The sequence below is a fragment of the Lacerta agilis genome, chromosome 10 (genome assembly GCF_009819535.1).
Source record: "Lacerta agilis isolate rLacAgi1 chromosome 10, rLacAgi1.pri, whole genome shotgun sequence".
NCBI lineage: Eukaryota > Metazoa > Chordata > Lepidosauria > Squamata > Lacertidae > Lacerta > Lacerta agilis.
The window spans coordinates 62,774,692-62,790,710 of record NC_046321.1 but is presented as its reverse complement, the minus strand read 5'-3'; the positions used below and the strand labels follow the sequence as shown (position 1 = coordinate 62,790,710).

Below are 16,019 nucleotides of genomic sequence, written 5' to 3'. Positions count from 1 at the left end.
AGATGACACTCGGAGTCCCAACTCTACAATTCTGTGATTCTATGGCTTGTTTCAATTAACCATTAGTTAATACTAATTACATTACATTACATTACATTACATTACATTACAGCTCAGTTCAGTTATTTGTTTAAAGCCAGTGACCATCACAGGGGCGGGGAGAGCATCAGAAAGCCCATGATCCCACTAAGTTTTACTTAATTTGTCCTCATTTTTTTCCAAGGTCCAATTGCATACAGATTTGTTTTGCAGCTTGGCAGTTTTACCTGTTAAGGCAGATCCTGTTGAAACTAGCAAATTCTAAAACATTAACAAAAAAGCAGCCAAATTTATTCTTACAGATTTGCCACTTCAGCCTCCTGTTTTGAACAATTTGTCCATTTTTTAAACATATAAATTAAATTAACTTGATAGGTATACTGTTGGTATTGTTTTGCTTTTTTTTTTGCTTTTAAACAGTCAATACATACCTACCCATAATAATGTTGCAATAACTAACCTTATAATGTCTCTGGCTTTCCATCCCACATACTTGAAGTCAAAGTTAAGATTTAACCCTTCCAAAGGAAGGTCCCATATTCTGGATAACTTTCCCATTTCATCAGGAAAGCTTCTTAATTCTGGATTGTAACTTACATCAAAAGATGTTAAGTTTTCAAGGAATCCAATTTGAGGAGGAATCTAGAGAGAGAGAGGAAGCATATTAACAAAAATCCTTTTGGGAGGGATAGAGTAATTTATCTGTGCAAGATCAAGCATGTCAACAGCTAAAATGAACAAATCATAATTAATATAGCAAATCCCTTGCTTCATTTACTATTATCTATTTCACCCAGTGTTCTACAATATCTGCAACATAGACAACATATTTTATCTACAGTGTATAGCTTGCAATTTGGAACAAATGATTAATTTAGAATAAATCATTTTTCTCCAGTAGCAATGAATCCTTCTGTAGAAATGCTATATTACTCCTTTGCAAAACTGATTTCTAGGCATTCTGATACCCTTGGAGAGCTGTTTAAAAATGGTGTTCTAGTTTAACAAGTTTAACTAGTTTAACTAGTTACAAAGTTACTAACGTAAATTAGAAATTGAAATTGAACGCAGAGGAGGGAACGGGGGAAGTCCCCCCCTTAATAAGATTCTACATAAGATTATAGTTAATAGAATGGTGTGTTCCTGTGTTTTGGTGTAAGGTATGTATTAGTTTTGTTTATTTTATTGTTATTTGTATGGTTTGTTGTGTTTGCTTTTATATGTTGAATGTTATGTTTTATTTGTTGTTGTTTTTTGTTTATGGAAATATCAATAAATTCTTATGATAAAAATGGTGTTCTGTTTCTCCTCAGACATCACCCTACAGATCCTAGTGATCCCTCTGAAAATATTTATGGACCAAAGAAATATGAATCTACACATAGCTACACACACACACACACACACACACACAACAAAAAAACAAGAACCCAGGGTTCTGAAATGGAGCAAATGATTTATCAAAGTTGCACTCCTCACCATTTGAGGATCTTTGAGCAGATGTCCCTCTCCTTCCCTCCTCTTAAGAGTCTCACCAAACTGATTGTGTTCACTGGCTTGCTAAGCTTAAGCAGAGCTTTCTATAATGCTTTTTCTCATAACCAGGCCAGTAAACTGACCCCTTCCAGGACAACTACTTCACTGGGTCTTATTAGTGTGCCACTGCCCATCCATCACACACAGCTGTTGGCATAATGAAATACAGCCTAATCCTCTTTAAAACTGTTTTTTGGGAACTCTTTTGCCTGTTGCTTCAGTCTTCATTGCATAATTACAGTATCAAGTTTGTGGCTCTTATTTTGTCTTCTTGTGGTTCCTTCACAGCACAATGTTTCCTATTGGGTTCTGTGGCAGAAGTGCTACCCTACGCAGTTGTTTAGTGATAAGGCCACCTTGCTACTCAGGCATCCAAAGAAATTGGTGTCGAAAGACTTGAGTAATTTTGAAAATAAAGCAACAACGACAAGAAATCATAGGAAAAACCTTGTCCCTATCAAAGTTTTTTAATATATATATATAGAACTGTGCTGTGGTAAGAATATCATTTTCAAGAGCAACCACCCTATTAATAGTGAAGCTCACAGCTTACCTCTTTTAAGTTGTTGTGGGAGAGGTGAAGCTTTTCGAGCCGAGACCACAAGAAAGCTTTTGCATTCAGATCCAGGATACTTATTTGATTATGATTAAACAGCAACTCCCTTAAATTAGACGTTTTCCAATGAACTGGCCCAGGCAGAGTTGTAATCTTATTGTTGCTTAAATCCACTGATCTCAGACTAAAAAGAAAATGAGGAATATGCAAAGTTGTTATGAGAGGATTATTTCAAAGAACTATATATTTTTAAAAAATTATCCTGGAACAGGCATATTTATTTTATCCACTGTGTTGAAATTAAGCCAATGGATGCCTGTTTATCTCTGTTTATATACTAAGTGGCATCTGTTAGAACACTCATTGTGGTCTCAATCAAATAGATGGACTAGAACTGCTTTGATCCTCGGACATTCTTAAACTAAGGAAGACATAGGAGAGTCTATGAAAGACTTAATATAGCCAAACTATGACAGGGTTGCTGGACATTCAGCTTCAAGAAAGAGACAGAAAATGCACAGTTTTGAAGCAACATACATGTTAAGTCTTTTGAATACAGTTGGATTTCCAAAGTCTATGCATAGGCAGAACCTGGACTTTGCAGACCACCTTACATTCTCCCAAAAGTGCTTTGCCCCTAAGGAAGCAATGCTAATTATATGAAACTCCATTCCATCTGAATCAGGATTGAGACTGTTCAGGTGCTGTACCAGTGTCTGGAGGCAGTGATGGGGCCAATAAATTGAGTCTGAATCCTGAAAAGATGGAGATGCTGTGGGTGCATGGTTCTGAGGTCTAGAATTTAGGGAAACTGCCTGTTCTGGATGGAATTGCGTTTCTGTTGAAGGAACAGGAGTGTAGCTTGGGGACACTCCTCAGTTCCACCCTGTCACTTAGAGATTCAGTCTTGAGGAGTGTCTATGCCCAGCATGGCTGCTTCACCAGCTACGGCCACAGCTGGACCAGCAGCCCATGCTGCAACAACTTCACAATTGGAGCATTGCAGTATGCTCTATGTGGGGCTTAACTTCAAGGACTGTTTGGTTTCTGCAGCTGTTTTAGTGGGGCAGCAACACATGTTGCTGATCCTTAAATCTCTGCACTGGCTACACGAGCATGCAATTATTCAGAAAGGAAAATACTGTAGAAACTTACTGTGGGAGAAGAAGAATTGCTTCTGGAATACTGGAAAAATTATTCTGAGATAATTTCAACGTAGTTATGTTAGGCGGCAAATCAGGTGTGGCCTCTAAAAACAGCAAAAGGAAAAGCAATTATGTTACCAGTTAGTAAAATTGCTAAACAATACACACAATATAGGAAGGCAGTTATCATATAATCTAACTATTTGTAGCACAGGACTTTTCTAGACGATAAAGGGAGGAATAATCTAAAGCATTGTTGGCTGAGCCCTCCAGCATTGTAGAGGCACAAAGGGGGAGGGCAGATTTTTTAAAAAGTTCTCTTTCCCCTTCTTTCTCTGACACACACACACACTGAGCGAGAGAGAGAGAGAGAGCGCATAGGCAGGAAACAATGTGACACGCAATCTCAACAGATACCTGCAACACCTTAAACCAAATGAAATATTTCCTACAGAAAGAATTAAACCTTTCTAGCAACTTTTTAAACAGCCTTGGGTGCATGGGGAAAGTAAATAACTTCAGAAGGTGCTCCTGGAAAAGATGCTTGCTGGTCTCTGCCTGGGGTTCTCAAAGACGTGCCTCTGTGTGCCCTTGTTTTTGGAACCCTGATCCAGGACTAAACTCTACCTGCTCTCTCGCTCTGTTGCAGACTGAAATGCAGCAAGCAATGCATTGCTTTCTGTTCAGACAACTGAAAGAGGAAAGGCCTAAATTTACTACTACTGTTCTAAAGAAGACTCCTGTATTGGTTTCTACAGCCACAGCAGGCGCTATAACTCTCTGTTTGACTTCACCCCCGAAGGCGCACTTGTCCATTGTCTCCTGAGACAGAAATATGCCAACCATTGAAATAAGAGACGTCTATTGTTTTGCTTTCCTAACACTTTGTGTTTCAATACCCTCTGTCTGATCTCCATTTCCCTTATCTGCCACGGATTTTGCCTCATCAGGACTGGACATGAAATTTGGAAGATGTCTGGACCCTAATGCACAAATTATAGCAGCAGCTATGGATGTTTTGCGCTATAAAATTAATCAGCCTGGAAAAGACATGTAAAGATGGCATGGGACTAAAAATCACATCTTTGTCATGAATTTGACAAGCGGCTTTGTGCAGGTCATCATCTCTCAACCTCAATTTCCCATCTTGTAATATGGCAACATTAGGCCACTTCTAACAAGACATTTCTCTTTTGGGCGCAGATGTATGAGCACAAAAACCCCATTTATTGTTCACACATTCGCAAAAATCATGGCTTTCTCCTTTTAAGAGCAATACTTTGAGAGTAAGGCCTTTTACAGTTGTATAGCAATTACTAAAGCTTTCTATTTTTCAGGTTGGTTTTTTATTTATTGTTGTTCAGTCGTGTCCGACTCTTCGTGATCCCATGGACCAGAGCATGCCAGGCACTCCTGTCTTCCACTGCCTTCCGCAGTTTGGTCAGACTCATGTTGGTAGCATTGAGAAAACTGTCCAACCATCTCATCCTCTGTCGTCCCCTTCTCCTTGTGCCTCAATCTTTCCCAACATCAGGGTCTTTTCCAGGGAGTCTTCTCTTCTCATGAGGTGGCCAAAGTACTGGAACCTCAACTTCAGGATCTGTCCTTCCAGTAAGCACTCAGGGCTGATTTCTTTAAGGATGGATAAGTTTGATCTTTTTGCAGTCCATGGGACTCTCAAGAGTCTCCTCCAGCACCATATTTCAAAAGCATCAATTCTTTGGCGATCAGTCTTATATTTAATTTATAGTATTTCCCAGTAACCTCTCTGCCTAAAGGCATACAAGGTGATGTACACCTTTAAAAAATATACAATATAAAAACCAAGGAATTATATACACTAAAAGTGACTCATGACAGTACTAGTCTTATAAACACACTCCAGTACAGACAGCAAATAACAGCACATATATTAACTACATTTTCCTTCTCCTCCTACGCACCCCACTTCACTTGCTCCCATGCCTCACAGCCATAATATTGTGCCACTTCACTCACCAAGTGAATTCATCCCAGCATTGAGTGTCTCCAGCTTCAAACAGTCTTTTAGAAAATTCTCAGCCAAGAATGATACAGCATTCTTACTAATGTTTAACATTTTCAGTTCCTTCAAACATAACGGTGAGCATACACTTGAAAGCTTGTTACTAGGAAAAAAGAAAACTAAATAGAGTTATAAGTAGCATACAAAAAATATGCAAATAGAAAGATGCTAGAGGTCTGCAGCCCACACTTTGGGCTGCAGTGCATTGGCCACATCTGCATCTCATGCTAAATCATAGTTTAACATTATGTGGAGGAATGAGCTACAGGAAACCTCAGGCTCCCATGCTTACACTCCTCCTTCTGTATGGCTGGGTGGCGGTGGAGGGGTTAATAAGGTTTCATAAAATGATGAACTGGGACATACACAGCCACAGAACTTTAGTGTAGGGCAGGGGTGACCCTGTAAATGTTGGTCCCCAATGGTCAGAGATGCTGGGAGTTGTAATCCAGCATCATATGGAGGGACCTACAGCTCCTTTCCTCATCTTTCAATTCACTGCTGCCAACAACCCTTGAGAACCATATATCAAATTCACCATGACCTGTTCTTACCCTTCTAATATAAGGTGCTCCAGGTTTTGTGCAACATCGGAGAGAAATTTGGGAATGCATGACAATTGGTTGTATGATAAATTCAGTAGCTTTAGAGATGGACAGACAATCTTTGAATCCAAAATTAAGGAAGGACCAATCTCATTGCGGGAGATATCAAGATGTGCTATATGAGGCATTTTCCACAGGTATGGAGGAAACGATTTAAAACGGTTACTGTGCAGATCCAGATAACTTAAACACTTCAAGCTCTGAAAGAAGGATGAATTGGATCTTTTTAGTGGGCATTTTAAACTATTTTATGATATAGTAAATACATTGATAGTAGGACATAAATATATATTCCAGCACTGTGTTAGACTCACCTCACACAATTGTTCAGACATGCATGGAAGGGCATTTTGATGAAGCTCTAATTTCTCAAGATGTTCCAAATGAGTAGTTAAGCAAGAGCTTTGACTGATGCTATCTATATTCTCCAGCTCATTTGATGAAAGATCAAGTGACTTAATGTATTCCCTGTCAGCGATTGACGAAGAGGAACTGTGCAATCGATTTGGGGTGTCTATTTTATAAATGAATGAATGAATGCAGAAACATTAGCTTTATCAGGAAATGCTTGCTAAAGTATAAATGACATTTCTTTTTGACCAGCAGTTATGAACACTTAAGAACTTCCCGATTGGTTTGCCACATGGTTGAGAAACTGCCTCAAAATGTTAACCATCAGTATCTACCATTTTGGATGGAAGATGAAAACAAATAGATTTACATGGAAATGTATTTGCAGAGATACATTTCTCTGCCATAGTGTCACCAAAATGTCAATATCATGAGCATAGGCAAAATACATATTTTGAGCGGGATTCACCTAACATGGCTCATCAAGCACAAGCCTGAGCAAGGATTCCCTCATGCAACAGAGCTTTCCCCCCTCTCCTCCCCTTGTACCCTGCACCCCTGGCTCTGGGGGAGGGGAACCCCCATTACAGTATTCAGGGGGAGAAGGACAATTGCTCCATCTGGCCAGCTGCAATGACTGCACAGCTGGAACATTTGTAATAGTATGACACTGAATTCTACTTGGGGTTGGGGGGAATTAGGTACCTTTATGATAAGGGTAAGAAACCTAAGGCAGAAATATCAGAGAATTTCAACAGATGTGAAACAAGATACTACACAGCTTGATATCGGAGAAAATTTTGTTAAAATTCAGTATCAATGGCATTTAATCCATACAGAGTAAGCAAGATTTATTTGTCAGTAGAGCAGTTTTGGGAGGTGTAAAGCAGAATGGACATTATTTTGTATATATTCTGGAAACGCCCTATAATTCAGACTTTCTGGATTGCAAGTCAAAGTCTAATTAGGAAAATGACTGGTTACTTATTTCCACTAGATCCAAAGGTATAATTACTGGGATATTTAAAAGACTTAATTATTTACATTGACTTGGAAATGGTTATTAATCTTCTTATCACTGCTAGGATTTGTATAGCAGCTAATTGGAAAAAGAGTACAGTCCCAGTGTTATAAATTGCTTTAGCAGAAAATGGAAAATAGTTATATTATTTAAATTAACCTTACAGAAGAATGAGTAAGGAACAACAGTCAAATAAATTTACAGAAATATGGTTTTTTATTTGTGAGGCTCTGGAATGTTAAGCTTCAGGATAGCCAGATGTATATAATTTTTTCTTCACTGTATTTTTTACTGCAACTGACATTTTTGGAAAACAAATAGATAAATGAATAATTTAAACAAATAGGGAAACTTTCCCCTCCATCTCCAGGGGGTGCAGAGAAATAGAATAGCAGCCTTCTGTGCCAACTTTTAAATGCTTGCTGAAAAATTTTCTATTGCACCAGGCGTAGACAGGCAATCAAGAATGGTTAATTGATGTCTGATTTTAATTTTCTTATAACTTTTCTTGTATGATTTTATGTTTTTAATGACAAATTGGTATACAAATATTTTATGATAAACCAGGTGCATGCTTTACAACTAGACCGTCCCAGGTTCAAATGCTCCTATCATCACCTAAAGGATCTCAGGAAGTAGAGTTAGAAATATCACCACCAGAAACCTGTTTCCTCCAGTCAGAGCAGACAACACTAGGCTAGCCGGACCAAAAATAACTCGACAGCTTCCATGTATTCAATGCTTATTGCAGATTTAATAGGTACAAGCTATACTATGATGTTGTTGTTCAAGGTATGAGGAAATGCACAAATGTTTTTACATATGCTTAAGGTCTTGGCTATATTACTTTATTTTGCATGAAGGAGGAACTTTCCTTCAGGCCAGAGATCTGGCTTGTGGTTCTTTACAAGCATAGTTCTTTACAACTACTTTCTCTTGGCATGTAGAAGACTTGGGCATAGAATGTGTTGATGGGACTGCACCCACTGATGTAGCAAGAAATTTAATTAGGTGGGCATTTTATTTCTCCAATCCCACAATTCTATACCAGTTCGTACTATGTAATCTACTTCTTAGATGTTTAAATTACACACATATTTTTATGAAGTATGGTAACTGTATGTAGAGTTGAAGTGAATACAGAATGATGTAAACTTCTTTAATTAAAAACCTACTGTGGATATACACTTACTGTGCGATTCTTCAGAAGACATTTGCCCTCTTCTTGGATTCTTAAATGGTTCGTAATGTGACCCAGGTCCCTGGAGAACACCAAAAGCTTAAATGTTGAAGCTATGAACATTTAGATGCATTTAAAAAGAGTGGATGATCAAATTATTATGCTTTGCTTGCAGTACCAGCATTAACAAAGCAACCTAAGTTTCAGAAACATCCTCATTGCTCCACCTAGACATGGACACTACCTAGTTAAATTGGTCAGGAATGGTAACTCTCAAGTTGAGAGGAGAGCACCGGCAAAATGCATGGGCGGCATAGGCGACCATTCCACCATCACACAGATTTATCCTTGTGCAACGGAACAGTCTCTCCTTCTCTTCCACCCATGCACCCCCTAAACATAATCATTATATATACACACACTATTTACAGATATTACAAGAAAGCTTTCTTTGAGCCCAGAGAGGGTTATTTGCTTGCAAACTCCTTGCTGTGTTGAAGTCCACAGCCAAGTCCTTAGTTCAGTTGCTTGCAAAGTCCTGCAACTGATAAAGTTTTCCAAGTGTTGAAGTCTGGCAATTTAAGTCTTCACATGAATCCACAATTCCAACATATAGCCTCCAACAATTCTTGCAATCTCCTACCATGACCCACACAGTATGCTGTAACCTGAGCCCTTTTATACACAAAGTTATTTGCCAGATAAGAGAATCACAAGATGCCTGCAGGTGTACTGTGTCTCTAAGGTGCTACTGGAAGGAATTTATTTTTTATTTTGTTTTGACTATGGCAGACCAACACAGCTACCTACCTGTGTGGGAAATGAGTAATCTCTGCTGACTTGTGGAGAATTAACCCATTAACTGACCACCTCCAACCCTCTAGAGCAGATTTGGGGATAGCATGGGGTGGACATGGGTCAACAAAGAGGTTAGTCCTGTTGCGCCAGTGGTGTTCCTTGTGTTTGCACAATTATTTTAGTTTAATACTGCCCCGTGTACACATAATGAGCATATGAAATTTCAATGCAGATTGTTTGATGTGATTAGCATTGTGGACAAAGGTGCTTTAAGAAGGATATGTGGTCCAGGAGCTATTTCTTATACATATTGTTCAGCTGTAATGCACTGTTATGCTATAGTTATTGTATTTCTTTCTGCTATGTATGTAGATGATGATATTTGTTTATATCCTGCCTTTTCCCCAGACAAGGACTCAAGAGACAAATAGCTAAAGAAGTCCCTTTACCACTTACAGATACACCTTTTATTATTTATTTTTTTATTCATTCATTCATTCATTCATTCATTCAGTTTACATACTGCCCTTCATCAAAAGACTGCAAGGCGGTTTACAACATAAACCATCTAATGTGGCTTTACACCCATTTGATTATTTTTCTTACCACAGACTTGGAATTCCTTTTCAGGGTCAGAGAACACATCTGCAAGGCCCTGTCTTTGTGGACATCTGCAACAGTCATGGAGTTGGATTTCTTCTTCACAATAATTGAGTTTTCACTCCCTGAGGCAAAAAGGGGGGGGGGGTTAAATGAGATTGCAAGAATGGCTGCATAAAACAAATAGAAGCCTACATGCCAGAAATGTCATCAGCACACCACCAGGAGCAGGAACCGATACTTGCCACCCTGGACTCCTTTGGGAGGAAGGGCAGAATATAAAATAATAATAAATAATGTTAACATTTACTGTATGAAGACTAATTTACACATAGAACAGATACTATTTCTCTGTACAATCGTACCTTGGTTCTCGAACGCCTTGGTACTCGTACGTTTTGGCTCCCAAATGCCAAAACCCCGGAAGTAAATGCTCCGGTTTTTTAACGTTTTTCAGAAGCTGAACATCCAACATGGCTTCCGCTTGAGTGCAGGAAGCTCCTGCATCCAATTGGAAGCTGTGCCTTGGTTTTCAAACATTTCAGAAGTCGAACGGACTTGCGGAACAGATGACGTTCGAGAACCAAGGTACAACTGTACTGTTTTCCTTTGCAACCTATTCTTTTCTTGTGCTTTGTTTGACTACATCCTGCTGACTAGAGTGGTTTCTCTTGCTGTTTTTTTCTTATTGGTTACAGTGGTACCTCGAGTTACAAACGCCTCAGGATAGCTAGGTACACTTGTTCCAAACAGGTCAAGTTAAGGCTACAAATTGAAGGCTAAGATTGTAATGGAGTTTGCAGGAGGACTCCATTCTTTTAAAATTATATTTCACTGGCACTGGATTCCATCATGTCTAGCCAAAATAATCACTACTATCTCTCCCCTATGCAGAAAAGGCTGCAGAGAGATAGGCTCATATTTTCATGCACGGTGGAGTTGCACGTTGGTATACTCCTTTTGGAAAAAAGGTGTTCCACATTATTTCCAAAATTACGCAGCAATCCCTTCCACCTAATTCACCTCTTGCCTTGTTATCTTTAGACTCAAATTAAATAATAACCTTAAATGCAGGGACTTTTTCTATTATCAGAAACCAGATTAACAATAGCCCAATAATGGAAACAACCTATAGAAATCCCCATTGAAACCTGGGTAAATAGTATTTGGAATGTGCCTCTATCAGAATGCCTTACTCGCCACAGAAGGATAATTAAAGGCACTTCAAAGATAGACACTTTGTGTGAGACTTGGCTTCCATTCTTTTCTTTTATAAATGAGACAGAAGATACTTTTATTCTACCCACAACACAAGAATCTCTGTGGAAAGGATACTTGAACTGACAATGCATAAATAAAGGTATTGCTTGTGTACTACATATGAAACTTAATAAGAATGTACCACTGGACAAGTTACTGTAGTTATATGTTGTTCTTGTATTCACATGAAAACCAATAAAAATTATTTGGATAAAAGATTGTAATGGAGTGGCAAATCCTTCATTTAATCTAGCAAATATACCTTCACTATCTATACCATCACTCAGGCAGAAAACACTGTCGACTAAATGGTCAGGAAGAAGTTCCCAGTCATCAAGCTGCTCCTTTATATTTTCGTCAGTATTTTCTTCAAAACTAGAACTTGACTGGTCCTCATAGCTGCTTTTCTTTTGGTATCTAAGCACCATTCTGGCCAGCGCAGAGCCTGCATCTAATGGGCAAGAAACAAAAAAACAAAAAAAACCTCACATTTTTAAAGAAACATTGGACAGAGTATATATACAATGGTTGCATTTGGACAACTGCATCTCATCTTAATAAGCAGAGATGTGCACGGGTCTTTTGCCCATGGTGTGAACTGTGATTAAATCGAGAAGTCTCTAATTAACCATAGTTCCCCATTTAATCCCAATCAAGAAGTTATGGTTACTACTTGTCAGGGAGTGCTCTGAGGTGGAATGGTGGAGACTGCCCCCCTGAACGTCCCAGAGAAGAGGGAAGACAGCATAGATTTACAACAGTGGTTTGCAGAAGGTCATAGTTCAGAGGTTGCAGAGGGGAGAAGCTGGGAAATATTGGGAGAGCAGGAAGAAGAAAAAGCACCAAGGGAGATACAGCTGACAGACTCAAGTGTCTTTAGAAAGCATTCCAGACCCCCTTTCTCTCAGAACCTGGTGGGCATGGAAGTAGGAGAAAAAGAAAGCTCAGAGGCAGAAAGCACAGATCAGCCAACGTAGGGATGATGTATAATACATAAGAGAGACGGAGGGAGTGGGGCTTTACTCGGAGCAAAGCCATTATTGCAAGAGAGGCACTTTTCAAAGCCTCTCTCTGTGAATATTGAATAAAAGACTTGGTAAGAACCCTTCTTGTTTATCTAATTCTTGGCTTCCCACCATGGGAGGGATTGGATTCCCTGAAACCTGACCCTACTCCAGCTTCAGAACAAGTCATACAGGAATATAGGAAGCTGGTTCAAACCGACTCAGACCATCAGTTCAGTGTTGTCTCCATCAACTGGCAGCAACTCTCCAGGGTCTCAGGCAGGCGTCTCTCCCAGTCCTTCCTAGAGATGCTGAGGACTGAACCTGGGACCTTTTACAAAGCAGATGTACTGCCACTCAGCTGTGACCCTTTCCCAAACATTAAACCACAATTTGAACTTTTTCCAGACTTGATAACCACCGTTTACCAGTCTTATGGGCAAAAGGCTCATTCATCTATTGGCTTACTAAGTCAAGTTACGATTGTCTGAACCAGCGCAATGTGAAAGAATAACCAATGTTGCTACAATACAGTGAATAAAGAACATACCTGGAACTATTAACCTCCTACATAAATAGCCAGTAAACTTGGGTTGGGAAGAACTTTGAAAGAAGATTTAAAAAGAGATTAACCCATTACTGCTTCATATTTACTGGAGGTAAAACATGGCCTGTTACAAATCATATGGCTAACAGCCACAATATTATTAGGCCTATAGTATTTTTCCCCCACATGAAAAATGGTGCCAATCACCCAAACTATCTAATCAGCCATGTTTGAGTTCCAGCAATATGAACAGATGAAATCAATGGCAAAGAAAAATCAGTGGCCTACACTGCTTATTGAAGGAACTAGCTTTAAACAAGCTGAAAGTTGCATGTAGTTGGGCCATGCAGGTATCAACAGCACAATACATACTTTAACATGAACATCCAATCTACAGCCACTTACTTTGTTTCTTGAAGGATCCTTGTTTACTTGGAAACAAGGGGCTCAGCCATGAAGGTTCAATTCTACCAATGCAGAAACCACCAAGACATATGCTGCTGTTGGCCAAATCCAGACTAAGCTTTTTTAAGAGCGAGCTAATGACCTGGCTATCTCCTTTCTTGATGCTGATTGTGAGAGCACTCCGAACATCCTGCTCTCGAGCACCACCGTTTAATAGCAGTTCTACCAATTTAGGATTGCTCCCTTTCTCACAAATCTACGAAAGAGAAATAGATGATTAATGCAAATGGCACATGATTTTGACAAGCTAGTGGGAGTGTCTCCTGTTCCTACAATTTTCTTTCTTTCTTTCTTTCTCTCTCTCTCTCTCTCTTTCTAGCAGTGGCACCAGGTATATGGGGCGACAGAGGCTACAGTTCCCCCAATATCTTTTGGCAGGGGGCAGTGCCCCCCAATATTGAGGGGGCCGCTATCCCCTGCTGCCGCCAGGTGCCCTCCACATACCCCGGCCCCAGCCTCCACCCAGCAGCCAGGTGGCAGCTGGGACAAGCGCGGAGGGCGACCTTTGCACTTTCTCATCCCAGCCTCTGCCTGGCTCCTGGGCTGAGGCTGGGATGAGCAAGCGCAGAGATTGACCTCCGTGCAGCCTGCCCCTGCCTGGTGCACGCTAGGCAGCATCATGTGACATGTCACATGACCATGCCTCCTCAATGGGGGGGGGTAAGTTGGCACCCCTGCTTTCTAGTGTTTTATTTTTCCAACAACATTTTTTCATTTCATAAGTAACCATGCCTGCCAAATGCAAATTAATATTAGGCAAACATGCCTGTTTCAAAGTTTTCAGCTTTCTTAACTATGCAAAATTGCTGTAATTTTCCAGTAAACCCGCATGACTGTGCAGCAGTAAGGTTTTTACTGTTCAAGAGCCTCTGGGAAACCCTTCTGGCCATGGCTGAGCCAGCCATTGTGCATTTAAGAGTAATCCAATGGTGTTCTTCTATAAAAATGAAAGACAGTCACTCAAATAGGAGAATGAACTGGCAAGTAAAACAGAACATTATGGAATTGGGAGCTATGCTTGTTCATTGTCTCTAGTGTTTCTCTAGATTTTTCAAGCTTGTTGCTGCCTGTGTAGCACCATTCTGAGTTCTAGTCAATGGTCACACTAAAGTGTGACAGAAGGTTTGAGGAATAGGGTGCAATGTTGGAAACTGACTTTGCTTTATACTTATATGCAATTCATGCATGCCTCTAAATTAACTAATAAGAATTTTTCTCTTGTGTACTCAGTATAGTGTCAGATGCACCTGTGTTTCAGCTCTTTCTGCAGGATGTTTTTCTTAAAAATGCCAGGCATACATATTTCAAACTGATGCCAAAAAAAAAATTAACATACGTACTTGGTAGATTAAAGAGTTTTTCTTTGTCTCCTTATTCACATCAGCTCCCAGCAATAGTAAGCATTCAACCATAATGCTATTATACTCAGCACAGGCTTTTTCCAACATCAGGTTTTTTAAATCATCGTTGTCAGCTATTTTAGCAAAGCATTTACAACAAAGACTCTGAAACTAAATTGAGAAGACATGCAATTGAAACTGGGTGAACATCTTCTAGAGCATGTCATATTAAATGTCCAGGGGAAGGAGCAGGGAGAAGGTCAGAGGAAAAGAGAAGACTGAAAGATGAGATACCTGCTGGTCTCTTTGCTCAGTGAAACACATGGACATCTGATAAAAAATGGCTGTATCAAATGACTCCTGTATTAACAGCTTTGCAAAACAAGGTGACAGGTCAAGTATTTTTATAATCACATTAAATCCCTACAGATAAAATGAAATCAAAATGGTTAGGACAACAGTCAATAATATATTGCTAAACACGTTCAAGAAAACAACAAACCTTCAGACCAAATGACAAATAGGACCAAAAATATATTGGTACATAAAAGTAGGGCTCATCCACAATTCCTTTTGTGCCACATTTCTAGGCACAGGTCTGCAGTTTCCAAGTCCGTATCAGAGTGCCTTACTGCTGAATTGGAGCAAATGGCAATAACCACTTGGACACAGATCAGGAAATCCCAGACCTGTGCTTGAAAGCGCAGCGCAAAGGGAAATGTTAGATGAGCCCTTAATCATATTGTTCAATTTTGCCACAGGGCAGAACTGAACAGTAAGCCTTGGTGCACATGAGCAGAAGATTCCTGCACTGACAAGACAGACAATACCATGGCACGTCAAAGATGTTGTTATCATTCACATCAGAATTCTAGCAAATTAGAAATGAAACTGCAGCTTCCATAAACAACAGAGGGGGGTACGTAAGTTTTTACACATTAAAAAAAAACAACCATGTGTATGATTACTCTTTCTACAGGAGAATAAAAATTTTCCAGCTAGGTATCTTCTCTACACTAAACAGGCAGCATGGGAGGAAAAATTAAAGCTGGGTAAAATGGCCTCTCAAAATCCTCTACCTTTTTTATGGGCAGAGAAACTGGAGGGACTATTTCACCAGAGTTCAAAGTGGGCTGCTGCTGAGGCATAGAAGAAGAAAGAGTTGGGTTATAAGTAACAAACAGCTAGTGCAGGAATCAGAGAAAGATGAGAAGCCTGCTCCGTGGCTAAATCTGACAGCAAAACCTCCTTAAGCCAGAAGTTTTCAACCTTTGAGTCCATGGATCCCTTGACCAACTACATTCTTTCTGAGGCAGCCCTGTGGGGCTCAGGAGCCCAGTTATGTCACCCCTTGTCTGCAGAGCTGGCAGCCTCTCACTCTTTCTCAAACACCCTCCCTTGTGGAGTGTTCCCTCAGCCTCCTCTCCTCTCCCCTCTCCTTGGGAGTCTGGGCAGCCGCTGCTGCTGCTGCCCTGATCTCTGAGCTGCCTCCCCTTGCCCCAAAGAGAGTTGCCTCCTCACACTGCCC

General features: G+C 39.9%; 1 protein-coding gene across 1 annotated transcript in view; it reads right to left on the bottom strand.

The window, feature by feature from the left end:
* The window catches only part of LRRK2 (leucine rich repeat kinase 2), a 72,649-nt gene that overhangs the window by 23,173 nt on the left and 33,457 nt on the right, over positions 1 to 16,019 (bottom strand). Inside the window, 12 exon segments of the mRNA XM_033163530.1 lie at positions 500 to 681; positions 2,129 to 2,315; positions 3,287 to 3,380; positions 5,275 to 5,423; positions 5,875 to 6,125; positions 6,240 to 6,439; positions 8,490 to 8,559; positions 9,882 to 10,000; positions 11,398 to 11,586; positions 13,092 to 13,347; positions 14,492 to 14,662; positions 14,786 to 14,914. Coding sequence (XP_033019421.1) covers positions 500 to 681; positions 2,129 to 2,315; positions 3,287 to 3,380; positions 5,275 to 5,423; positions 5,875 to 6,125; positions 6,240 to 6,439; positions 8,490 to 8,559; positions 9,882 to 10,000; positions 11,398 to 11,586; positions 13,092 to 13,347; positions 14,492 to 14,662; positions 14,786 to 14,914 — 1,997 coding nt within the window.